Raw genomic sequence first — 27,911 nt, forward strand, 5'->3', positions numbered from 1 at the left:
GTCTGTGCCAGTTATACATCGAAAGTTGTTTTTTGATCTATTTTATCAGCTCCAGTAGTCACAGTAAGCATTGCGTTTCCTGAATTCATCATTGCAATGGATAGTTTGCTGTAGCTGCATACATCTAAGCCTCATAAATACTAACTCCAATCTAAACAGATGTTTGGTGTACCTGCTAGCAATCAGACCATCCTTGTATGTTGTGGAGACTCTACTCATGGAAGAATTCCCCGTTTTCTTCAACTGCCAGGGTCATAACCCAACCTCAATGACCCAGTCATGCTGCCTGATTTGGACAATCCAGTCGCATGAGAATGACAAAATCAGCAGTGACAAATCACCACAGGCTTCGTTTACACTCCCACGCTTTTCATCCATTTATATGCATCAGGGTGGATTTGATTTAAATCACGATTTAAATCACTAGTCAGTAAGGCTTGATTTAAATCCTAGTTTTCTACATAAAGACTAATTCTTGCTGGTATAACTTTAATATGCAAGTAGATGAAGATTATTAAAATAACTTTTCATATTAGTTTTTTTATCCCCAGTTTAATAGGTTAATCATTCATATTTGGACAACTTTTCTGTTGTACTTAGGAAGGAGAAAAATAATCATTACCTTAATAATAACAATTTAAATAGATTTATTCAACTGAAACAATAACATTCCAGCAGATGTGATTTGCTTCAACATCCATGTTTAACTAATTTGGCTAAACAAAATATATATATTTTAAGAAACGTAGACTGTCAGCCCCTTCCTCCTCACACTTAGTTTCACTTTCTTCTTGTGCAGATCTATTCCACTCCAAACAATCAGAACAATATTGTTTCTATTCTATTCACTGAACTTCTTGAAACTTAGCAGTGAAGGGGTTGATTCTGTATTCATAGGTTTGTAGAAGTTAGGATGAAGGTCTTTTTCTTAACTCTGTTCATGTTATAACATTTTTGCTGTGAAGAAGAGACATGTGATCTCCGCTGAGTCAAATTCAGTTTTGAGAACTGCAAAAGTAAACCGAACATCTGTGATAATATCTTGTAGGCAGAGAAACTGCCCAATAATCTTACAGAAACCTCAGGAAGAGCATGACATTGTGAATGGATTCATGGAATTTATTTACCAAAAAAATTAAACATATACAGCCTTATTCTACATAATTAAAAAACTAATCTTTATTTCATGATGGAATAACCTTTGGATGGTAATATATTTTCCTCAAAAAGCATTTTATTTAAAAAAATCCGATTTAAATAAAAAAAAAAAAATCCGATTTTTTTTTTTTTTTTTTTAAATCATTGATTTTTATCCACCCTGATATGCATTACCATTGACCCTTTTGGAAGGTGTGTTTTGCAGAAAACTACACCAGACATGCAGGTATATTATGCCCAAAATGTGGAGACGTGAATGCAGCCTGTAACTCCCAGAGTTTAGAATAATCCTTAATTGTCAAAAAATGCTGGCAGATAGGCTTTTAAAGGGACTCGGTCTCTTCCACCTTAAGGTTGTTTTCATGCTGCTTCAATGTAAAAACGCATATGCATTTTTGCTGCATTTCTGGTGCGTTTTCTGCGTGTCTATTACCCAGAAGGCACCTGTGAAACTTGGACATGCAACGCGGGTGTGTTTTGACACGTTTTCAAATAAATTTATTGGGGACTTGTGTTTTTGATGCGGGTTTGAAAACCGCACCAAAGATGCCGCAAGCAGAACTCCTCAAAAAAGTACAGCATCCGCAGTGCAGTGGTGTGAGGAGTCCCATAGGCTTTAAAGGGATTCTGTTTTTGATGCTTTATTAGCACTGTAAAAACACATCTGTGTGAAAGCAGCCTTAAAGTTCCTCTTATATCTGTCAGTAATGTTTCTCCTTGGTGTACACTGAGCTACACGCAAACACACACGCACGCACACACAGTTCGTTTTACATTCCTGGCATACCTTGGTGTCGGGATAAATGAACTCCCATGCGCATGAGTTGCCATATCCTGGGGAGGCCAATCAAGATGGCCAAATACACCAAACCAGATAGAAGACCAGGGAAGAATAGGGAGAATAGGACCAGAGGATCTTGGAAGTTTGGCTCCAGGAAACTTTTCAGGCTGTTGACTCCCCACCTCTCCCAAATGTTAGGGCCGCGAGCACATGCCCGGTCACCAGAACAGCTCTGGATCTCAGGTTTTTACCCCAAAAACCATTTTTTTTTATGTCTGGCAGATGGAATGATTAAAAGCGCTATGCCTTGTTAATTATCAGACAATTTAAGGAGTTAAGAAATGCTGTATCTGGAAATCAAATTGTCCATGTCTAAGCATAGAAGTGTAAGTAAATGGTTAGCACTGCCGCCTGGCAGTACTAGGGTCGTTGGTTCATATCCCAACCAAGGCACCACCTTCCTGGAGTTTGCATGTTCTCCCTGTGCCTGCGTGGGTTTCCTACAGGTACTCTGGTTTCCTCCCACACTCCACAGACATGCTGGTAGGTTAATTGGATCCTGTCTAAATTGTCCCTAGTATGTGTATGTATGAATGTGAGTTAGGGACCTTAGATTGTACGCCCCTTGAGGGTTAGGGACTGATGTGAATGTACAATATATATGTAAAGTGCTGTGTAAATTGATGGCGCTATATAAGTATGTGAAATAAATAAAATAAGTGGTTCTTGTAAGCTGCGTATTCCAGGAAAGACGCGAGGGGTCCTATTTATAACAGAGGCCTGCATCATATCTTATGCAGAGTTCAGTGTACGTACAGAATGTTTGACATTTGCTTGTATACATCTCCAGCAGCACCTCCTCAACAGCAGCTGGGTAATATATGCCTCATGTTCTTTCCATGAGAATTCACTGATGTGTGTAGTGTTATGTGCTTTGTGAGCTTACAGCCTCATATACAAATAGGGTTATGTATGTTTCCAGAATCATCATCTCCTCACTCTCTTCTTCTTGCCATATCACTGCTTCCCAAAGTCACAATCCATTTTTAAGTGACAGAGCAAACAAAGCTGCATTACTCACTACAGTTCCACTGTGAGTAGTGGTTATATACATATGCATTTTACATACAGTGCCACAAGGATGTTTTATTTTTTCTTATTATATAGGATTTATATTGCGCCAACAGTTTATGCCGTGCTTTACAACATAAGGGCAGACAGTACAATTACAATACAAATGAATACAGGAGGGATCAGAGGGCCCTGCTTGTTAGAGCTTACAGTCTAAGGGCTCATGTACACGGGACGTTTGGAAAACTCTTTTGAAGGATGGAAACTGTTGGAAAACATAGTTTAAAAAATGTCTGTTTAGCCAAGTTTGCATACCGCGTTTATGCGCGTTTACATTTAGAAGGGTTTTTTTAAGATAACCTTAGGAGACCTTCCAAAAAATTAACTATTTCAGACATTTTGAGAGAGTTGATTGTAGCTGTATTAGTGCATTTGCGACATTTTGAGAGAAATAGAGAGCAGAAGCAGAGAGAGCAGTATGTGTTGAGATGACCTGTCTTTTCTGGTTGTATTCACTATGGATCCCATCATGAGCATAATGCGACACGTTCTACCATTGTTTCCTTCACGCAAAACCTGGAACTGACTGCGCTGGTGTACCGGGTCAATTTGAATACATGGAAAACACTTTGCACGCATTTCTGTCGATGAAAAAAGGCTCTGGACAGCATCTGGATATGGAACAGTTAAAAAACGCTTCTAAACGCGGTTAGCCGAGTTTACGTGCGTTTACACGCATTTGGTATCTGAAACGCTGATAAAATCTACTCCTAAACGCAAGTTTGGTGCGTTAAAAAAAAACTACTGTAAACTCAACTGCCTGTAAATGACTGTAAACGAAGATGTGTACATGGACACATAGGAAAACATTAGGGAGAGTTCAGGGGCTGCTGAAAAAAACGCAGAAAAGCTCCTAAACGTGAGTTTATCAGCTGCACTGTACATGAGCCCTAAGAGGGAGGGTCAGTTCATACAAAAGGTAATAACTGTGGCGGATGGACTGAGTAAAAGTGGACAGAGTAGGAGATAGTTGGACACAGTGGGGAAGGGAGTTCCAGAGGATGGGAGCAGCTCTGGAGAAGTCCTGGAGGTGAGCATGGCAGGAGGTGACAAGAGAGCTATAGAGCAGGGGTGCTTGGGAGGAACGAAGAGAACGATTTGGTCGATATTGTAAGACAAGGTTAGTGATTGTAGCTGGAGGCAGAGTTGTGGGTGGCTTTATAAGTTGTTGTAAGTATCTTGAATTTAATTTGTTGGGTGAGACGCCGAACGGTTGGTAAGGTGGATGAGCCTGGCAGCAGCATTCATGATGGACTGGAGGGGGGATAGTCTATGTAAAGATAAGCCAGTGAGGAGGAATTTGCAGTAGTCAAGGCGCGAGATGACCAGACGCTTTGTGGTGTCATTGGTTAAGAAGGGGAATATCTTAGAGATGTTTCGGAGGTGGAGGCGGCAAGCACTGGACAGTGATTGGATGTAACAAACACAAATAAGGCCCCTTGCACACGGCCGTAATAATTTACTGATGTTTACTCGGAAACTTGTTGACATAAATTTCCTGAGTAGAAAAACTGTGTGTAAAGTCCTTGAGTAATTGTGCGTAAAGGTGCGTAAGTGTATGGATGAGTAAAATTCTTCTTCATTGCCAGTGTTGTAATATACTTATTTATACTGGAGTAAACATGCTTCTAGATGAGTACAATGCTGCACTCAATGGCTCAATCACTTTATTATTATTATTATTATTATTATTATACAGTATTTATAAAGCGCCAATAGTTCGCTCAGCGCTGTACATTACAAAGGGGGACAGAACATGTGACAGAACAATACCAATACAATGCAAAACATGAGGGGATCGAGGGCCCTGCTCTTTGGAGCTTACAATCTAGGAGCTCTGAACTCATCGCTGTATTAATGATCTTTGCTCAGCTGTATGAATTGCTCCATAGACAACAACGCATTTAAATTCAGATCAATAAAAAATCCAGCGTGTTTGACTCCAGTGTGCAAGAGGCCTAACAGACAATATTCTATATACAGGTAAGATTATTGACCAGCATAAAAGTGCTCATGGGCTTTAGACCAGAGAAATAGGAAAGAATCGCTGGATCTCAATACGCACTAGTAGAGTAGTTTTGAGTGTGCTTACTCTGAGGAGGGAGCTTACATGTGCGGTACGGCCTGTAGGCAGTAAAGGAGAAAGCCAATATATGTCAAGAAGCTATTCGTAACACGCCGCTGTTTAAAAAATAATTCCGGCATGATATATTTTTACATAGTTTAATTGGTTCATCTTGGACCATTATAACTATGTATATATCATACCTTGGACCATGACCCTGGAACTGGAAGTCAAGGAAGTAGGCTCCAATGATTTCCACTTGTTTGGCTGGCTGCTCTGATATCACTGTATGTCAGTGCTGCCAGCCTTTTCCTCTGATCGCCGCCACAGCAGTACAATGTCACCAGACCAGTGATGCCAAGCAGTGTCCCTGATCACTGCCACACCAGTCATAAAGTCACCATAAGGACTTGTTCACATGTGCATTGCACTCTGAAGAGCCACCCGTGTTCAGATGGCTCTTCAGAGAGCATTTAACAGGAATTGAGAAGACATTGTATTGCCTCCTTACCACCCTGATTTTGACCCCTTGGACCATACACAAGCACCCACATTCACTTAAATGGATCATTGGTAGGTATACAGGGGGGTTTAATTCTTGCCACTGCTGCAAAGCATCACAGCTGTGACATGTGTTCTCCAGTCACCACCACACCAGCCACAATGTTGCCAGACCAGTGTAGTATTCCTGATTGCCACCACACTAGACCAGTGCAGCAAGCAACCATTTTCCTGGTCAACACCATTCGCAGTCACCAGTCTAAGCCAGTAACTGTGTCCCTGATTGTCGCCAGACCAGTCCCAGCATCGTTACGCCAAGTCAGCAGCAGTATTCCAGATTGCTGCCACACTATCCCCCAGTATCACCAGACGATTGTAATCCAGTGACAGTGCTCCTGATTGCCACTACATATGTCACCAGACCAGTGTAACCAGCAACAGTGTTACTGATCACTACTACACCAATGCAGTGTTGCCTGTTTATTGACCACATTTCTGCCTGCTGCCTGGACCAATCCTTTGCTTGTTTGCTGACCATGTCTGCCTCCTAAACTGACCCATTTGTACATCTGACTGACTTTGTTGCTGCGAGACACCAGTCCTAGCCATCCCCTGCGGACATCTTCACTCCTGGAACCACATGAACTCTTTTGTTCTTCCTTTCTTTAGCCTTCTGTAGTTTCTGGCCAGTGAAAATGGCATTCCTGAGGGCAGACATGTACCAGTAGTCTAGGCCTGCTTGGCTTAAAGGAACTGGGACTTCTATAGCTAATACTGCATTATTTATTTATTTATTTCATTTACTTGTATAGCGCTGTCAATGTACGCAGTGCTTTACATATATATTGTACATTCACATCAGTCCCTAACCCTCAAGGGGTGTAGAATCTAAAGTCCCTAACTTACATTCATACACATACTAGGGCCAATTTAGACAGGATCCAATTAACCTACCAGTATGTCTTTGGAGTGTGGCAGGAAACTACGCAGGCACAGGGAGAACATGCAAACTCCAAGCAGGTGGTGCCGTGGCTGGGATTTGAACCAATGACCCTAGTACTGCCAGGCGGAAGTGCTAACCATTTAGCCACTGTGCTGCCATTAGGCTGTATTCCCTGATTACTGACACACAGGCCATCAGTACATTTGTTTTGACACAACTGGTTGATTTGTATGATACACAAGATACAATGTCCGGTTTCCCAGACAGTGAAATAGCCTTACACGTGTGGTATCATCATGCTCAGGAGGAGTATGGCGAAAGTGTTTTGGGTTTAAGTCTGCCCATGCTATGTGTGAGAAATATCTTATTAATTGAAAAAATTGTCATTACACATTTTACAAAAACCTACGGCTAATAAAATAAAGCCTTCAAAAGACTCACTATGCCTCCTAGAAAACACCTTGGGGCGTGGTCATTTTGTGCTGTTTCCACTGTCCTGGTTTTACAGGGCCTCCAGAAATGTGATAGGTAGTCAAGAAATTGGATGCGTAATTTATGCCCCTGGAATTCCTGAAGGTTCTCCTTGGATTTTGGCTGTGAAAAAGTCTCATGTGGTATCCCCATGCTTGGGAGGCATTTAGCAGAATGTGCTTTGGTGTGTAATTGTAAGTATGACTATGCCCTGTGTGAGAAATAACTTAAAATGTTAACTTTGTGGAAATTTTTTTAATTTAATTTCTTCATTTTCCAAAATATTGGGGCAAAAAAATTACAACTTCAAAAAACTTGTTATGCTTCTTACCTGGCACTGTCTACTTTCCAAAAAGGAGTAATTTGGGATGTATTTGCACATTCCTGGCATTTTTAGGGTTTCATGAAATGAGAGGTGTCAGTACACCAGGACTGATCAATTTTTAAGTATACTGTACACACACGTACACACACACACACACACACACACACCAACCATAGTATGTTCCATAAGTTTCACACAGACTAAAAAAATGTATACTGGTTTGGGGTTTTTTTACCAAAGAAATATAGCAGAATACATTTGGCCTACATTTATGAAGAGAGATTATTTATTTGCAAATTTCTATAACAGAAACTAAGTATTATTTTCAGTATTTTCAGCCTTTTTTCATTTATATAGCAAAAAAACCCAGTGGTGATAAAATATCGCCAAAAAAGCTCTATTTGTATACAAAAAAAAAGCAAAAAAAATTATTTGGGTACAGTGTTGCATGACTGAATAATTGCCTTTCAAAGTGTGACAGTGCTGAAAGCTGAAAAAAGGCCTGGGCATGAAGGGGGTAAAAATCTTCTTTGGCCTCTCGCCATGACCTCACTGGTTGTCTTGTATTTTACTTTATTAACCTATACCATTATTTTTTGTTCTATTTAGAGGCAGCATTGCGTGGACTGTTAGGAGCGTTGACCAGCACCCCCTATTCCCCAACACAGCACCTGGAGCGAGAGCAGGCTCTTGCCAAACAGTTTGCCGAAATTCTTCACTTCACCCTTCGCTTTGATGAGCTTAAGGTATGATGATAGTGTGATTGTGGCCGGATTGTTAGGTGTTTCTATTCATGTTATTTATTTTGTGTTATTCCAAGTGTCCTCTATAGTTTCAAATCGCACAACAAGTTGCACCCTATTGTCCGCAATGGAAGCGGTTATATCAGTTTGATTCCGAATACTTCATGCACTACGTTTTGCAAGTTCAAGTGCATTTTGCATAGACATCTGTGCATGAAGTTGCACCTGAAGTCGCATCCGACTTTGAAATCATGAGACTTCACTTGAAATTGCATGATTTCAAAGTCAGATTTGGTGTGACCAAAGACTAATTCAAGCAAATGGATAAGAACCATAAAATGGCATGAACAGCGACTGGGTCCTGGCTTTGGTTCCCACCAGGAATACGTTCTTTGAGTTTGCATCGGTTTCTCCTGGGCTCTATCAGCTTAATCCCTCAATCTAAAAAAACACCAGTATGTTTTTTAGTTTACGTTGAGAAACTTGAAATTGAGATTTTTAAATTATTTCCTATTTCAACTAAACCCATAGTTTAGTTCAGCCTTTCTCAACCAGGGTGCCCAGGCACTCTGGGGTGCCTTAAGGTTTCTTCAGGGGTGCCTTGGCAAAATGTCTAAACATTACCCAAAACTTGTATACAAGCCATTACGACCTTCTAGCCGCCGGCTTTCTGACAACCAATGACATCATCAGTTGATAAGGAGGATGTCAGCTTCCTGCACAGCATCCTAGTTTGACCCTCCCCTGCCCCTCTCCATCAGTGCTGGAGTGACATTAGCTCAGTGATGGAGAAAAACTGAGGGAGAAGAGAAACATTGGAATACTAGTCAGTACCAGTGTGCAAAAGTGTATTTGCTTTGGAAGAATAAATCCCCTCTAATGTTGGGTGTCCTACATGTGTGGATGTTGCTGCGTTATATAAAACTATTAGAATAGTTTTTCACATTTTAGAATGGGGTGCCTCCAGACTGTCCATGATTTTAAAGGGTGCCTCGGGACTGTCCATAATTTTAAAGGGTGCCTTGACTGAAAAAAGGTTGAGAAACACTGGGTTAGTTAATAAACCTAATTACCTAACTAACCCCAGGGGTATGGACATTTTTTAAAAAACTGCTTGTCCAGGGACAAAACCGGTGCCCCAATCTACTTGTCCCTCATGAAAATCTCCTGATAAAAAAAAAATACATTTTAACCAAAACCGTATTTAAATCTGAGGTGCTGTTAGGAATGTCTGGGACTTTTAAAATCAAAAGGAGCTTTATGGCGACTTAAACTTTTAATTTTTTTTACTTTGCGCCGTTTTTTCCCTCCTCCCCTCCCTGCCTGTCTCCAGCACTGCACCCGGCGACTAGCAGGGAGGAGAGAGGCAGTGTAGTGAGCACTGATTGGGTGCGTGTCGGGCTCATCCTTTATACCTTTTGCTGCCAAAGCCATTTTTGCATTTTTAAGTTTAAAAAAATCATTTTAGGCTTGAAGATTACACAAAACCCCCAAACATATATTTTCTGAAGGCAAAGACCCTACAGAATAAAATAATGGTAGTTGCATTTTTTTATGTCGCATGATATTACTGCAAAGGTCTGGGAAACCCAAAATTACCAAAAAATTAAAAATACAAAAATTAATTTTAGGGCACAAAAAAGCAATGAATTACTCTATTTTTTGGTAAAATATAAAAGATGCGGTTCCACCGAGTAAATAGATATCCAACATGTCAAACCTTAAATTTGTGTGTGCTCGTGAAATGGCGACAAATTTCAGCACCCTATATTTTATATATGCAATTCTTTTAAAGCCCCTTATAGGTCATCATTTTAGCGTTACGGAGGAGGTCTGGTGCTAGAATTATTGCTTTCCTTCTGGCGTGCGCAGTGATTTGTAACGTGTATCGCAATCGACGTTTTCATGCGTAGGTGCCCCAGCGTGTGCTTTTACTTTTTGCATGTGCATATATGTGGGGGGCCTCAAATTTTTTTTTTATGTGGGGATGTTATGTGCTTGGGTGCAACTTTGATTTTTTTACTGTTAAAAGTTTTTTCTACTTAACTTTTTTTTTCATCACATAGGGGACAAAAAGTCTCGTTTGATGATTTTTTGGTCACAGATTCTCTTTAATTAGACATGCAGTGTTTAAAAAACCCTGCATGTCTCTCCTGTACTCCCCTGAGTGTAATGCAGTGCACATTGCACCGCATTTCATTCTTTCCTGGCCTCAATGGCCGGGAATCTGTGAATGGGGACCTGGAAGTGATGTCAAACGTCACTTCCGGGTCAGGACAAGAAGGGGAGCGGACGGGATTCGCTCTCCTCCCTCCCCTCTAGCCGCCTACTCACACTGAGCCAGTCCCGGGCCCACAGATGGGCAAGCAGAGCCCGGGAGACTTGGGGGGGGTGGGGGTGGAAGGTTCACACACGGTGGGTGGGGGATGGAGGCTGGTACTCTGGGCTGTGTGAAAGCAAATCTCAACTTTTTGGATGTCCCCAGAACAGGAATAGAGAGGATATCTTCCAATGGGAACGCTAATTCTGTTGACAACCAGGGATTTTTTTTTGGCTATGGGACAGGAAGTGAAGGAAAATCTCTCCAATTGGGGCAGAGATGACAAAAAAGAAACCGACAGAGATTATAACTCACCCTAACTCTATCCAAAATGAAAATAAAAGTTTTGCCTTTTCAATATATGTATTACTTTGTTAGCTTATTTAATACTCAGAATATAACTGGATATAACATTTATAGGTAAAGTTGATCCAGGGAATATCCGATTGCCTCTCGGGGGATCAGGAAGGAGTTTTTTTTCCCCAGCAGGAGCAAATTGGATCATGCTTTGCTGGGGTTTTTTTTGCCTTCCTCTGGATCAACTGTGGCTGTAGGATTATAACCTTTTTTTTTTTTTTTTTTTTTTTTGGTGGTCGAACTGGATGGACTTTTGTCTTTTTTCAGCCAGACTAACTATGTAACTATGTAATGACAGTTCTTGCTGAAATAAAAACGTCCATAGCAGAAATTTAAATATTACTCTGCAGCATAGAAGCATATACAGGGGAGAGATCGGAATTGGTTCAAGTATATGTATTTCCAGAGTTTTTTTTTTTTTTCTAGAGTGAGGGCTAAGCAGGGACTGATGTGATTAGTTTGTGTAATTTTCTGAAGAGAAAATACTGCAGGCTATGCATACTGGGAGATGTGTGTAAAGGAGAAGAGACTTCTCAGGTAAGTTCAAGAATATATGGCCATGATGTTACCTAGAGACCAAAACAGCCCTGCATAAGGATTGGTATTCAGTATAGACGATCAATTTTGTTTTGGAATGCTCAGGAATTAAAAAATAAAAATATTTTATTTGTGACAACATATTTTCCATTGTTAATTTAATAACCTTCTGTGCTCTTTGTGATGATGCTCTGATGTCTCTTTCTAGATGACAAATCCGGCCATCCAGAACGACTTCAGCTATTACAGAAGAACTCTAAGTCGTATGAGGATTAACAATGTTCCAGTATGGAAATTTATCTTAAAATCCAATGCTTGAGTGTATTCATGAGATAATTATCTTGTTTCTTTCTATAAAATGTTTAAGCAGGATATCAATGCACTTACAGCAGGGACTGTTTGGGGTTGCCATATTTTTTTAGAAATGTGTTTCATACATTGAAGTGGAACTTAAGTCAGAAAATTAGGTCCTGCTAGATCACTTCATGCTGGTCCCCTTTGCAGGTATAAATATGTAAAACATTACAAATAAGTGTCTATACTGTTTAAAATCCAGTACTACATTGTCTCACACTGCTCTGCACATGCTCAGTTCCTCTCTATTTGTCGGCACTGTGCTGAAATTGTAGAGGCCGATCTGCTAACAGCCTAAAGATTTACTGCTGCTGTGGGCTTCAGCAAAATGGCAGCATCCAGAAAGCAGAAAGCATAGTGTTGGAAACAATTTAAAGCACACACTAATTTTGGTAGCATAATTAATATTGTGGAATGTATGTTGTTCCATGATAAAGAACATTATTTTTTTATCAAGTTCTCTTTAAATTACAACTTCAGACTCCTGTATGTCAGTCTAAGCAAGTACCAAAGGATACCGGTGGTTGCCAACACTTTTACAGCCAGCTTTTTCCTGGTTGTTAAAGATGCCAGGGAGTGCCGGTGGTAAAGTACCATGAGTTTTCTGACACTAAAATACCACATGTCGTGAAGAAATAGTGCATTCAATATATTTTGTTAAGGTAAATTTTTATTGATTTTATTAAAGCAATACTAATGGTTCTTTTTTTCTTTTTTTTTTGTAAAATAACAAACATGTCTATACTTACCTGCTTTGAGCAGTGGGTTTGCACAGTGCAGCCTGGATCCTCCTCTTCTCAGTGCTCCTGGCTCCTCCTTTCTGTCGGGTCCTATAGCAAGCAGCTTGCTTTAGGGACACCCAAGCAGGCTGTTCCCAAGCCGCTGCTCCATGTGTCCATTCACACACAGAGCCACGGCTTGGCCCTGCCCCCTGTCTCTCCTCATTGACTGACAGCAGCGGGAGCCAATGGCTCCCGCTTGTTGTCTTAGCCAGTGAAGTGGCAGAGACCCTGGACAGCCGAGGCTGTTATGGACATCGATGGATCACGATAAGGGTCAGGTAAGTAATGAGGCTGGGGGCACTGCTGCAACGGAAGGTTTTTTACATTCATGCATAGAAAGCATGAAAGGTAAAAAACCTCGAGCCTTTACAACCACTTTAAGTTGTTTTTTTATTTTTATTTTATTTTTTTACCAACATAATTACAAAATGTTCCTACTGTATAGGATATGTCATTCAGTACATCAAGGCACACTTGGAGAGTCAAGCCAATCCAAGCAGCGCCTAGCTGCATAGCATGACATACAAAAGATATCTAGACCATTTTAGTCTGATGGTATTGTGTCTTGTGTATTCACCCAGGGGGACAAAACATTTTCAAATTTCTCAGGGCGGCCATGGGCCTCATTTGTTAACTTCGGGATAGCCTGGTCAATATGTCTAAGCCAGTGGGTTATTGTGGGAGCAGATTATTTCCACTGAATAATTATAATTTTTTTAGCATATAAAAAAAACAGGCGAAAAAGGAGTTTGGTGCAATTGGTGAGGGTGTCATCATCTAATTATCCCAATAGACCCCGGGAAAGGTTTCAAATGTTGTGCAGTTGGCGTACGGACCCAATAAATCTTGTAGAGGCAGACCAAAAGGAGCATATGACCAGGCAGTCCCATACCATATGGTAAAATGTACCATCCGCTCTCATGCATTTGGGGCATGAGGGGGATGGCAGCCTACCCATTCAGTAAAGGACACAAGGGGTATAATGTGCATGCGGTATTTCAGTAACATTGTTTAGTGAACTGCAAAAAAAAATGTCGAAAAGCTCTCTTACTGCTGATCTTAAAGCGGTCAATAACGTTTTATGAATTGAGCCCTGGATCCCCGGATCTTGATAAGTTCTCTTCAGTTAGGTGCACTATTTTGTAGAGAGAGCAGGCAGGTCTTGTCATGGGCCCTTTGAAAAGATTTTAAAATGCTCTTACCTACCTCATAGGCTGCCCTTGCACTGTGTGGTCTTTTTTAGTATCTATTTTTTTAATCAGAATGAAGCCTTGGTTGAAGCCATTTTATTTAAAGTGACTCTCCCTATGTTAAAAAAAAAAAAATGAACACTGTAAGTGCCTGCAAAAAAAAATTGTGAATACTTATACTTATCCCACCACATGCGCCTTTGAATCCCAAACTTGTTGAAGACTCTACTATCCTGCATGGTTCAGGTGTGTCAGATAGCATGTCCCCAGTTGTTCTCTGTGGTTCTTTCCACCTGCCCTTATAGCACTTCCTGAATTTTGGGGTAAGAAGTGGGTCTGCATAATGAACCACCAATTTCAGCATGGGGACACAGGCATTCAGGAGTGTTGAATGAATGTTTTTTTCAGCAAGACTATCTTTAAATGTCAGTGGAGTTTGGTGGCTTAACATTGCAGGCTTAGCTTACGCTCGTATTTTTAACTCCATAATAGTTCCTTTAAATAATTAAAAAATATATAAACATTTTTAACAATGTGTGAAAGTGACTACGGCCTGGTTCACACCTATGCTTTTTTAGTGCATTTTGCTTTTTTTCAGAAACACAATGGTCTATTTAACATGGTCTCCTGTGGGACACATTCACATCTATGCGTTTTTCAGAAACTTTTTTAAGCGCAGTACGGTGCATTTTTTGGTTCCATAGACTTCAATGGAAATGCTGCGGAAAGGCCTATTTTGATGCTTTTTGATCTGCCCAACAACAAAAACATCTACCCTTTAATAAGGAAAAAAATATATAAATGCAAAACCCATAAAAAAGTAAAACCGCGTGGGCAAAGACCACTGCAGAAATGGATTAAAAGCAAACTGCATAGGTGTGAAGCAGGCGTAGGCCTATTAAAGCAGCGTTTAACAGGTTGCCCTAGCTCAAAACTGTTAATGCTAACATAAAATGTCTTTAAAGGCAGAGGGAGAAAATGAAGTGAATAACGAACTGGCCAATAGAATGTCATTATTCTACGCAGAGGCGACGCCCATGCTGAAAACATTAAGTGATGCCACAACAAAGTTTGTATCAGAGGTAAGTGAGAATGAGGTCTGTCTGTTCATGAGCAATCAGTAACAAAACTGCACTGTGAGCCTGCCATAGGTGTCCCTGTCTCAACCCCCATATATTTTTCTCAAAAGTTTTTATCAAATATTACACAAATAATATGAGATGCACCAAATGACAGCCACAGAATCATGTCTTGTTTTTATTAACAGAGTGGTTGAGGTATCTCCAGCTGTTCTACCATCTGTTCATGGATGTCAGCGAGGTACCTAAAACTTAAAGTGATTCTAAAGGCTTAAATTAAAAAAACAAATACAAACATGTTTATACATACCTGCTCTGTGTAATGATTATGCATAGTGCAGCCTGGATCCTCCTCTTCTCAGGTCCCCCACCAGCACTCCTGGCCCCTCCCTCCTTTTGGGTGCCCCCACAGAAAGCAGCTTGCTATGGGGCCACTCGAGCATGCGCACTCCCCAGCCGCTGCTCTGTGTCCATTTACACACACAGCCGCGGCTTTGCCGCACCCCCTCTCTCTTCTCAATGGTTCACTTGCTGTGATTGACACTGCCATTGGCTCCTGCTGCTGTCTCAACCAATGAGAGGAGAGAGTCCCGGGATAGCCGAGACTCCAGTGCACATCGCAGGATCGAGAGGCGGCTTAAGTATTAGCGGGGGGGATGCTGCACAAATACGTTTTTTTTACCTTCATGCAGATAATGCATATAGGTAAAAAACCTTCAGCCTTTACAACCGCTTTAACCTGGACAAACATCATCTAATTATTGTTTTCTCTTTATTCCCTGATATCTCTGCGCTTTCTTTAAACCTACCACACAAAATCACTGCCTTGATGCTTTCTTTTCTTTCATTTGAAACATCTTTAAAGCTCACCATACATGTTATAAACTCCTTTAGGTCCGCCAACAACTACGTAGTGTAAGGGCCTACTTGACTGGATAGTTTAGGAAGATCCTCATATTACAATTGCGATAAATCTAAAGTTGATTGTGTGGTCCATTTGTGAGGGGAATGGTGAGCTGGAGTCTAATAGCTTTCACTTGCACACCCTTTGCCAAATATACCCCTTCCTCATTCAAAGGTTCACCAAAAGACCAGTCAATGCCCACAGAATTTCTCATGTTGACTACTGAAACCATCTAATGAAAAAGGAACACTCACATTTGTGAAGAGTTTAAAGCGGAGCTCCACCCAAAAGGGGAAGTTCCGCTTTAAGCCTTTGTCCCGCTCCCACTTCCACTGCACTTTGACAGGTACCCGCTCCCACTTCCACTGCGACTGCCTAAGTGATTGGAAGCGGAAGCTGTCCTCCCCCCTCCCTCCCTGTAGTCTTCTGGGACACGTGACAGGTCCCAGAAGACTACGGGATCATTCACAAAGAGCAGCGCTTCTCGAGCATGCGCAGTGGGCACCTGGCTGTGAAGCCGCAAGCTGTCACAGTCGGGTGCCCACACTGAAGGTGTCGGGGAGAGAAGATGGCCGGTGAAACCAGCCGTGGTGAGGACACCGCTGGACCGAGGGACAGGTGAGTGTCTGTATTTTGAAAGTCAGCAGCTACAGTTTTTGTTGCTGCTGACTTTTTTTATTTTTTTTCAGGTGGAACTCCGCTTTTAACTTTTTTTTTTTTTTCTTTCAAAAATATTTTATTAGAAGAAAAGCAGGGTATACAGTGTACATACAAAAACGGATCACAGTCCGAACATAGACATTACATGTAGCATCCCGTTACGCAGGCGGGCCATGGGTTTAAACCAGAATACATTTAACTTTTAACTCTTCACAAATGTGAGTGCTACATTTTATGATTCTTTAAACTATCTTTTAATGCTGCACTTGGAGGCACCTCCTTGTGTTCCTTTTCATTTCTGCAGAGATACATTCCAGTCTCCAGGTGGAGCTGCCTTTAGGCGCTTTTATGGACTTTAGCAATGTGTATGGACTTCCTATGATATGGACTATATGGACTTAACGTTGTTCTAATGTTAATTCTTTGTATCGCACACTGTTTTTACTATAGGTTTGCACCATATGCTATTTGTATATCTGAAACCATCTAATGTCTGGTCTTCCAATAACAAAACTTCTTTGTATTTATGTTGCTCCTGAAGGACTACATTTTTTATTCTCATATGTTGCCCCTCTCTGCTTGTTCCATCACTGGATCCATAAATTACACTATATGGCTAAAATTTTGTGTAAACCTGACCATACAGCTATATGATTTTGTTGGACATCCCATTCCAAAACCATGGCTATAATTAGAAAGTTGCCCCCCCCCCTCCTTTGCAGCTATAACAGCATCCACTCCTCTGGGAAGGCTTCCCACAAGACTTTGGAGAATGTCTGTGGAAATATGTGCCCAATCAGCCAAAGGAGCATTTGTGAGGTCAGGTACTGATATTGAAGAAGATCTGGCTTGCAGTCAGCATTCCAATTAAACCTAAAAGGTGTTTAGTAGGGTTGAGGTCAGTGCCCTGTATGGCCACTTGAGTTCCTCCAGACCAAATTTTGGGGTTGATTTACTCAAACTGGAGCACTCAGAATTTGGTGCAGCTGTGCATGGCAGCCAATCAGCTTCTCACTTTAGCTGGTTCAAATAAGCTTTGACAATAAAACCTGGAAGCTGATTGGTTTCTGTGCAGAGCTGCACCAGATTTTGCACTCTCTGGTTTTAGTAAACCCCAATTGTCTGTATGGACCTGGATTTATGCACAGGGGCACAGTCATGCTGGAACAGAAAAGGGCCTGCCCCAAACTTTTGCTGCAATCTTTGGAAGCAAACAATTGTGTAAAACGTCTTTGTGTGCTTTAGTAATAACAGTGTCCCCCACTGGAAATGCCTGAACTCAATCATATGGCCATATAGCCAGGGGCGGACTGACCATTTGGAAACTCGGGCACTGCCCGAGGGCCCGGGGTCAGTAAGGGGCTCCATGAGATGCCCCTGGTACCTTTCTCATAGGCTTTTTTGAGTTTGGGCAAGGATACAGGGGCCCCATGATCCCTTATTGCCTGGGGGCCCCATGAGTTGTCAGTCCACCCCTGCATATAGCATATCTGTCTCTCATTCAAAATACTCCACAATTCATTCACCACCTAAACCTCTGACCTTATACTCTAATACTTTCCAAAACTACATTTCTGCTCCTCCATGGATCTGATTTTCTGTTCTCTCACTACATATTCTCTAGCTTTGTTACAAGGTTTTGCCAACTAATTTATCAATTAATGGTGAGATGTGGCGATGGGTAAGCTAAAGTGCTAGCTTCCTTATAGGAAGCAGCTAGGAGGAATTTGCATGTTCTAGCACTGAGACTCCCCAAAATGTTGCAGAGGAGAACTGAGAATGTGTGCCAGCTCCTGGAGGTGTGTGGTATACACTATGGGGGAGAGTTATTAAAACTGGAGCACTCAAAATCTGGAGCATCTCTGCTTGGTAGCCAATTGGCTTCTATATAAATATATTCTATATATAAATATGGACAGTGAACGCAAAGGAATATAAAAGCAGCTAGCACAATGTGGCAAAACCTCTGCCTCCAGTGTACAAACACATAAACAAAGGTGCAGTGCTAATACAAGTGACCAATGTGTGAACGTTATACACTACCATGCAGTATTGCAGTGTGCCAAAACTAATCTATGTATGAATAATGACCAGGAATGGAATGTACATCATATTGAAAAAGTCAAATAGAAAATATTTGAATATAATTCACTATCAAACAATATTATAGTGTCCCAAAGAAAAAGAAAGAATTCTTGTATGCCAATGATGACCAAAAATAAAATTGTCCAACGTGTTGTGTGAACCGATAGTGACCATTAATAGCGGTGACTTCTGTGATACTTCTCCACCACTATTCACTCACCAGAAGCAAAAAGCAAGCCAGCATTGAATGGAAATGACTTTTAGGAATATATCTGTCCGCTTCACCTTTGACTGGTGATATGAAGCGCCTCCTAAGGGAGGAGCTCACATATAGAGCCCGAAGACAGCATAATATAGTGTAGTATATTTTTATTAAAAGTTATTGCAACCATGTGGGCAGCACAGTGGCTAAATGGTTAGCACTTCCGCCTGGCAGTACTAGGGTCGTTGGTTCGAATCCCAGCCACGGCACGGAATTTAATGTGGGATTTATTGCATCACCAAAAAGGTTTTTTGTATATATTTAACACTTTCTAGGGTGGAAAGTATTGACTTTTTGAGGGTATAAGGAGGTCATATATGTAACCAGCCACGGCACCACCTGCCTGGAGTTTGCATGTTCTCCCTGTGCCTGCATGGGTTTCCTCCTGGTAGTCTACATTCCTCCCGCACTCCAAAGACATGCTGGTAGGTGAATTGGATCCTGTCTAAATTGTCCCTAGTATGTGTATGTATGAATGTAAGCTAGGGAGCTTAGATTGTACGCCCCTTGAGGGTTAGGGACTGATGTGAATGTACAATATACTGTATATGTAAAGCTTTGCGTAAATTGACGGCGCTATATAGGTACCTGAAATAAATAAATGTGGAGCATAAGACATTAAACAAGCAGTAGACCACTCGCAAAGATGGCCACCGGACCATTGCATCTTTGTAAGTGGTCTGTTGCTGGTTTAATAACGTTCACACATTTGTCACTTGTATTAGTGCTGCACCTTTCTTTATGGGTTTCTATATTCAGCCTCTGTTCACTTAAGTTTGACAATAAAACCTGGAAGCTGATTGGTTTCTATGCAGAGCTTCATCAGATTTCACACCATGCAGTTTTAGTCAATAACCCCCTATGTGGCCAAAGGTTTGTGAACATCTACCCATCACACCTATATGAGCTTGTTGGGCATCTCATTCCAAAATCAGGTGCATACAATAAAGCACATAGCCGTGCAATCTCTATGGACAAAAAATAGCATACAAAGACATTTTAGTGAATTGTGTGCTTCCACACCTAGTGGCAGTATTTTGGGGAAGGCCCTTTTCTTTTCCACAAAGCCAACACCATAAAGAAATGGTTTGATAAGAGAGGACAGCAGTATAATTCCATCTTTGGGCTGGAAGTCAGTATCTTCCCTCTTATGGTGCACCTCTGCCTCCTTTGATATCAGCTGCTGTCATCTGACCTTGGGTCCTGACTTCTGATAGGATAGGAAAATGGCATTAACTGATGGTGCACGACAATCATACTTAGTGCTCAGAAGCAGTGCTGCATCCCAGAACCTGGAAGATGGATCGAGGCATCTGGATCCCCAGTTCATGGGGTAATCTTAATGTCTAATACTAACATTACAAGTAAAGTTATATATACAGTGAAAACCGTGGTTCTGTTTAAGGTACTCCTAGACCTTAGTTGATCACTGGCCAAATTCAGCTCTAGTTGCAGCCTCTATGACAACTTTGCCAGGTACCCATTACCACTGAATCCTGGTTGGAAAAGTTTAATGACCAAGTTCTTTTTTTTCCCTTTCTAAAGCTCTACCAAGGATCAGATAATTCTGCCAGTGTCTAAACAGTGTTGTATGTCGTTGTTTTATGTCTAATTATGTATCAGTCTTAAAAAATGCATACCTAACCTTCAATATGGGATTACATCCAACTTTACAATGTTTTTATCTGTGTCAAGCTCACACTGTCAGTTCCTCTGCTGCTGGTTTAGTGAAACCTTCAAAGCGCTATATAAACCGTGTATTTGATGCTTTTATAATATTCTTTACCTCTGTGTCTTCTACAGAACAAGAATTTACCTATAGAGAATACCACTGATTGTTTAAGTACCATGGCCAGCGTATGCCGAGTAATGCTGGAAACTCCGTAAGTACTCATTTGTATAATGATCTATCATCAAGTTCGGCTTGCAGTGCATGCTAGGATTTTAGTTGTTCACATTTGCAGGATTTCAGGGTTTTTTTTTGTTTTTTTGTTTTTTTTTATTTACTAAACTAAGACTGTACTCATAATTGGGCTTGCAAGAGTTTTGTTTGTTTTACAACATCTTGAATGGATCTGAATACTCAGAAACTTGTCTGTGTGCTTTGCAGCCGTCTTTGCTTCAAACATGCAATGCCCATGTGAAAACATCTTTATTTATGATTGTGGGTAAAAGCACATGACTCCGACACACTGTTTATGGGATTGACTAACAATTTATTTTATTTTTTGGGCAGAAAGCTGTTGCTTTAACCACTTAACCTCCAGATGGTTTTACCTCCATTCATGACCAGGACATTTTTTGCTATTCAGCACTGTGCTTACTTAACTGCCAATTGCGTGGTCATGCAACATGGTACCCAAATGAATATTTTATCATTTTTTTCACACAAATAGAGCTTTCTTTTGATGGTATTTGATCAGCACTGGGTTTTTTTTTATTATGTAAAGAAAATTGTGAAGTAACCTAATATTTTCTACTTTCTGTTATGAAACATATCCGATTACAAAATCTAATTTCTTCATAAATGTATGGCAAAATGTATTCTGCTACATGTCTTTAGTAAAAGAAAAAAAAATAAATCCCAGTAAGTGTATATTAATTGGTTTGTTTGAAAGTTATAGCGTCTACAAACTTTGGCATATATACTGGAATTTATGCAGTTATGACACTATACTAGTAATGGTGGTGATCAGCGACCTATAGTGGGATTGTGATAATGTGGTGGGCAATCTGGCACTGAACCTTGCTGGGAGGTACACTGACTGACTGACACTGACGTCGCTAGTGACACTAATACAGTGATCAGATACTGTATACTGTACTACTGTAACTGGCTGTAAAGGGGTAACATCAAAGGGCAATCAAGGGGTTAACTGTGTGCCTACCAAGTGTAATGTGTATAATATGTTCTGCTTTTACTCACAGATCTAGCTGTTTTTTCTCACTGCATTTCAGGGAGAAGAAACAGCCAGATCAGTCTGTGTATGAGTCCTTTGTGTCTGTAAGCACAGGACTGTACTGGGATTGACCACAGCTGATCAGCTGGTATACAGCAAAAATCATTGGCTGTAACAGGCCAACCGACTTGTGTTGTAGCCAATCACAGCGCAGGGTGTGTAATGGCCCAAAACCCAGATGCAGGTTCACAATGTACATGTACGTGGCGGTGCCTGCTCTTGCTGCCTGTTCACAGTAGATTTAATGGACAAAAATATGGAAATTCTACATTATTTGCAGGTGTGAAAGTGACAACTCTGCGTTGAAAGCAGAAGTGATGTGACATGCTTTTGCTTCTGCTGTCTGATGACACACCTAGCTAACAGGTGGGAAGCCTCACTTTCCTCATTCACTGCTAGTAATAGGGAGTCATGTCAGAGCTTACTGAGCTTCAAAGAGGGCAGATTGTTCATGTCGCTTAGCTGGTTCCTCTGTGACTGAAGTTGCCAATTTATTTGCCGTGTCGCGAGGTTCAGTATCAAAGATTATTTTTCGGGAAAAATATCGTCTGATAAGCAGAAGCGTGGTTTACATAGTCAGCTGACCGAAAGAAACAAAAGGACATTGCGCAGGATTGTGGCCCATAATAAGAAAAACAACTGCTGCAAAGGTGACTGCAGAGCTCAATCTCAGTCTTCCAAAGCTTCCAAAGAGGGAACTTCATAAGCAAAACATTCACGGACGAGCTGCAATTGCCAAACCACTAGTGAGCAATATTAATTCTCACAAGAGGAGAGAGTGGTGCAACACCCATAAATCGTGGACTATCGATCAATGGAGGACTGTAATATGGTCCCATGAATCGAGTGTGCACTGTTCCCAACCACTGGTCATGTTTATGTGTGGCGAACATTGTCCAACTTATGACCAGGACTGTCTTGTGCCAACGGTAAAGCATGGCGGCAGTCCAATCATGGTTTGTCCAGCCAAATCTTGATATTTTGCAGGCCCCATCATCACCTTTTAAGGTTAGAGTCACTGCCAGCTACTATGTACAAATTTTGGCTGACCATGTGCACCCCATGGTGCAGGTGTCGTTTCTTGAAGACAGCGCCATTTACACCAAGATGAGAATGCTCCGATTCACGCATCTGGTGTTGACAAATCATGGTTTGATGAGCATGCAGACAAAGTCTCGCACCTTCCCTGGGCATCCCAGTCACCAAACCTCAATATCATAGAGTCACTATGGTCAATGTTGAAGAATAATGTTCAAGGCTCACTTTCCAACTCCAGCATCTCTGCGATAACGATTTTTGCATCAAGAGTGGAATCAGATTCCATTATCCACCATCCAAGACTTATACTTGTCACTTCCCAGGAGAATTCCGGCCATCTTGGATGCCAAAGGCGGTTCAACACCATATTCGATAACAATTTTGTTCTTTTATCCGGTGTTTCCATAATTTTGTCCAACCCCTGTATGCTACTGAACTTCAAAGCACTGTGGTGTGAATCTGCTCTGTTTTGTTCTGGGCACTGTGACAGCCCTGCTTAGACTGGAAAAAAGAGAATATTGGAAAATGTTCATAAAATTCAGACCGAACTTGAACCCTGTAAAGACTGGGAAATCAGCATCATTATATGCCTCCCATGATTATGCCATTGGGAGGAAGGGTTGCAGACTGTTGTCTATGAAGTGCAGGCAGCTAGAGGTGCACATACCTTCAGCAGATTCTGCCTTCACAGGCCTTTCTGATGGACAAAACTGTGACAAGGAGTGTGGTAGCTCCCACATAAGCCCCACCCCCACATATTAACCCATAACTATAATGACTATCCTCACAGGGTAATAGGAGGCAGGAGGGGAAGGCAGTCTTCAGTTCCATTAACAAATGCTAAAGCTTTGCCTTTTATAATGGCCTAGCATTTAGCCATGTTTGGGATTCTGCTGCAGGACTGTGCACTCTACACCTGCCGCAGTTTTCCCCTAGTCCAGTGGTTCTCAAGCTTCCTAATGCCGTGACCCTTTAATACAGTTCCTCATGTTGTGGTGACCCCCAACCATAAAATTATTTACCCAGTAATTATAATTCATGAGTGTCGTTTTACCTCCTTTCAGCACAGTAGCTGCTTTTAACAGAGTAGCTGCTTTCAACACAGCAGCTGCTTTCTACACAGTAGCTGCTCTTTACATATCAGAAATATGTGTTTTCCAATGGTCTTAGGCGACCCCTGTAAAAGGGTCGTTCGACCCCCAAAGGGGTCGCGACACACAGGTTGAGAACCACTGTCCTAGTCCCTCCAGTGGCTTAGGGAACTTTCCATTGATTACATATAACTTTTAATATACAAGCATTTTTTAATATTCTGATTGCAGGGAGTACAGGAGTCGGTTTACAAACGAAGAGACAGTATCCTTCTGCCTGAGAGTGATGGTGGGAGTGATCATCCTCTACGACCACGTTCATCCCGTGGGAGCCTTCGCCAAAACATCAAAGATCGATGTAAGTTTGTTCTTGCAGAATATTAAACACTAGAGAGCCTTCTCGGGAAGTGCATTAGCACCAGCCGTCCCGTCCGCCGCTTCCATTAGCCAAACACTCAGTCAGCAGGAAAGTTTGAAAGAATTTTTCGAGCATGGAGAAACCTGATATAAAATGACAGACTAAGCAGCTTTAATGACTAAACAGAGTGCACTTTTTAGGCTCCAGGCTTGCGGTGGCCGCACAGTGACGATGGCTAAAAGGCCTTTTAGGAAACGCTGAGCTGGATATAGGTTTTCTGTCGTGGGAGCTGGGGCAGCAGTTTTCGAGGATGGCGTTCGGGTACCTGATCAAAAGTCGTATCACACCTTGCTTTTTATCACTCCTATGTCCATCTGCTGCCTGACCAGTTGGATCCTTGCTTTTTCTTACCTTGTCAATTTGAATGCATCAAATATTTACTTTACAGCTCTGACGGTCTGAAAACAGCATTTCCTTAAAGTTACTGCTGTCTTTATAAACGATTTGTTGAGTGAACAGCTATGATAACTACTCAAGTTTGTGTTTTCTTTAGAGAAACCTATTGCTTTTCCCATTCAAAAAACAGTAATCTGACATTCCTGTTTACTCATAGCTTAGTTGAACCTTGCACTCTGTCACTTGGAGCGCTCAGAGTAACCGGTACTTCTGGGTATGGGGGAACATCTGACATTTTCCACTTTCTTCCAGCTTGCAATGCTCAGGGTTTCTCTCCCCATTACACTCAGCAGCTAGTTACCAGTCATAAACATTATTATTATACAGGATTTATATAGCGCCAACAGTTTGCTCAGCGCTTTACAATATAACGGGAGACAATACAGCAACAGTACAGTTCAATGCAAGAGGGATAGGAGGGCCCTGATCCTGGGAGCTTACAATCTAAGAGGGAGGGTCTAGTGGTACAAATGGTAGTAACTGTGGGGGATGGACTGGTTGGAAGAGTAGAAGATTCCAGTATTAGCTGAGGGCAGGATAGGCTTCCCTGAAGAGATAGGTTCTCAGAGATCGCCTAAAAGTGAGCAGAGTAGGCGATAGTCTGATAAGTTGGGGTAGAGAGTTCCAGAGGATGGGGGAAGCTCTGGAGATGAGCATGGGAGGAGGAGACAAGGGAGCTAGAGAGTAGGAGGTCTAAACATGCACTAATGGAAGGAGCATCAGACAAAAGGTAGTAACTGTGGGGGAAGGACTGGTTGGAAGAGTAGAAGATTCCAGTATTAGCGGAGGGCAGGATAGGCTTCCCTGAAGAGATAGGTTCTCAGAGATCGCCTAAAAGTGAGCAGACTAGGCAATAGTCTGATAAGTTGAGGTAGAGAGTTCCAGAGGATGATGAGCATGGGAGGAGGAGACAAGGGAGCTAGAGAGTAGGAGGTCTAAACATGCACTAATGGAAGGAGCATCAGACCAAGGGATAACAGTCCAAATTAATTTATTAGTTTATACCAAAAAAAAGGTCAACATGTTTCTGGGGTTAGAGAGAAACTTTTTTCTGACCCCCGAAATGCATTGGATGTTTTTTTTACGACTCCATTTCAAAATTAGTATGCACACTGTTTAAAATCTACATTAAAACAGAATGCAATGATTTGAAAATCTCATAAACCCATATTTTATTCGCAATAGAAAATATCACATTTTTAAACTGAGAAAGTGTACCATTTTGAGAAAATAAAGTTTGAAATTGATGGCAGCAGCATATCTCCAAAAAAATGTGTTGACAGGGCAATACAAAGCTGGCAAAGTAAGTGGTATTGACAAGGAAGAACTGAAAGAATGCTTTGCAACTAATTAGGTTAATTGGCAACATGTCAGCTACATGATTTGATATAAAAAGGGCATCTTAGAGAGTCAGATTGTCTAAGAAATAAAGAGGGGCAGATATATACCAATCAGTGAAAAGCTGCGTTTACAAATTGCCAAAATATTTCAGAATAATGTTCCTCAACATAAACTTGCGAAGACTTAACGCTAGTGTCGCATTTTAGAGGATTTTAGATTACCTCCAAAGATGCCCAGTTACTGACGTCTTGCTGATGGCATACTCTGCCAACTAACTCCTGAGTGTCCATCTCAGTATCCAGTAAGCAGTTTGGAGTAATGTGAACTACAGGGCATCATTTTTTGATAATGTTACACACAAAGAATAGTAGAGCAACAGCTTGTCATAAGCATGAGGTCAGGTAGTTGAAAACTTCTGCTGTCTGTATTTTAAAAAGTCAAGTGTTCCAGCTTCCAAATAGTCTTTTTTCATAAGTTTTTAAATAATATTCTGTCCTCCCCAAATCCTTTCCCACTTAGAAGAGGTCCGGCTGTAATGTCTCAATGCATTTTTTGTATTACCCGTAGAGAAACCCAGCCCAAACATACAAATGCCACGCAGATAGAGTTGTTGGTTGGTATTGAACTTGGGATCCCTACCTTACTATAAGTCAGGGGCCGACCGACCATTTGGAAACTTGGGCACTGCTTGAGGGCCCGGGGTCAGTAGGGGGCCCCATGAGATGTCCCTGGTACCTTTCTCATAGGCATTTTTGAGTTTGGGCAAGGACACGGGCCCCATGATCCCCCTATTGCCCGGGGGCCCCGTGAGTTGTCAGTCCGCCCCTGCTTTAAGTTGCTGTAATATGAACCAGTTTATCAGTAAAACCTATAATGTACACGTGGTAAAGAGGTTAATGTTTTTTTTTTTTTTGTTTGCCTTGTGTTCCAGATGAAAGGCTGCATCAAGGTTCTCAAGGAACAGCCCCCCAACAGTGTAGAAGGTCTCCTTAATGCTCTCAGGTACAGTACACTGCACTGGCTATGAAATATGTTTGCTCTGAGAACTCACAGTCCCTTTGTTCCATGACTGGATGTCAGTAACCTGGAACTGCCGACTGGCTTCTCTTCATGCACCAGCGTCTGCAAAGAGCAGATCATGATAATATATGTCCGTGTGTAAATCGCAAGCATGCCCCCGCCATGACTGTTCATCTCCTGGTGTTTGTGGGAGTCACCTGAGCCTTCCCACTGTCTCTTTCCCAAGACCCCCTGAGCCATTGATGTGAAGCATCTGGTGTGTAAATGAGCTGGGAAGTAATGAGGCGTGATTCCACCACTGAGAGCTGGCTGGTGCAGCACAGTGTGTTTATAAGTGGTACCTTATCACAGGCTCTGTGAATGTACCAGATACAGGAAAATACTCCATTGCTGCCTTAAAAGGAACATTCCATATTGCCTGGAATCTACATTGAATTGTAGACTTTTATCTTCAGGAAATTCAGTAATGTGGTTAAAAAAATATATAAAAAATGAGTGCGCTGTACACTAAAAAAATCATGAACAATCAGTCAAATACTGTTACATACAAAATGTGCATAAATTAGTTGAAATGGTATAAGTCCACATTCATATATTTAATAATTAAAAGTCCCAAAATCCAATAACACGGTGCTGTGTGCTAAAGAAATCCTCCAACGGAAAGTGATAGGTATCCACAAATGCTTGACACAAAAGAAAAAAATCAGCCTCTTACCAGACACTTTGATCTCCAATCAAGACATCAAATGAGCTGATGATGTTCAGATCCCACACTGACACCCTAGTTAAGGAGATGAATAAACAACTACAGGTTCACTTGAACGAATCCATCACATCAGACGGCTCTCCACATCATGCAAGGAAAGGTTTAAAACAGAAGAAGAAAACTTCATAGTGCGACCCGATAAACCATCAAAAAATTTACTAAAGTATTGCACTTACATAGATAAGGTGCATAAAGTCAGTGTAAACATTTAAAATTCCCGCGGTGTCAGACCA

General features: G+C 41.3%; 1 protein-coding gene across 7 annotated transcripts in view; it reads left to right on the forward strand.

Annotated features, from left to right (window-relative positions):
- The window catches only part of CYRIB (CYFIP related Rac1 interactor B), a 261,661-nt gene that overhangs the window by 225,495 nt on the left and 8,255 nt on the right, over window positions 1-27,911 (forward strand). For all 7 annotated transcript variants that reach the window (XM_089677502.1, XM_089677498.1, XM_089677501.1 and 4 more), the window contains 6 exons: window positions 7,985-8,121; window positions 11,541-11,618; window positions 14,624-14,740; window positions 20,452-20,531; window positions 23,969-24,095; window positions 26,824-26,894. In XM_089677502.1, coding sequence (XP_089533628.1) covers window positions 7,985-8,121; window positions 11,541-11,618; window positions 14,624-14,740; window positions 20,452-20,531; window positions 23,969-24,095; window positions 26,824-26,894 — 610 coding nt within the window. The remainder of the gene's footprint in view (window positions 1-7,984; window positions 8,122-11,540; window positions 11,619-14,623; window positions 14,741-20,451; window positions 20,532-23,968; window positions 24,096-26,823; window positions 26,895-27,911) is intronic.

This window comes from Staurois parvus, unplaced genomic scaffold (genome assembly GCF_062004578.1).
Source record: "Staurois parvus isolate SC_StPar_1 unplaced genomic scaffold, SC_StPar_1.0 ptg000187l, whole genome shotgun sequence".
Lineage (NCBI taxonomy): Eukaryota > Metazoa > Chordata > Amphibia > Anura > Ranidae > Staurois > Staurois parvus.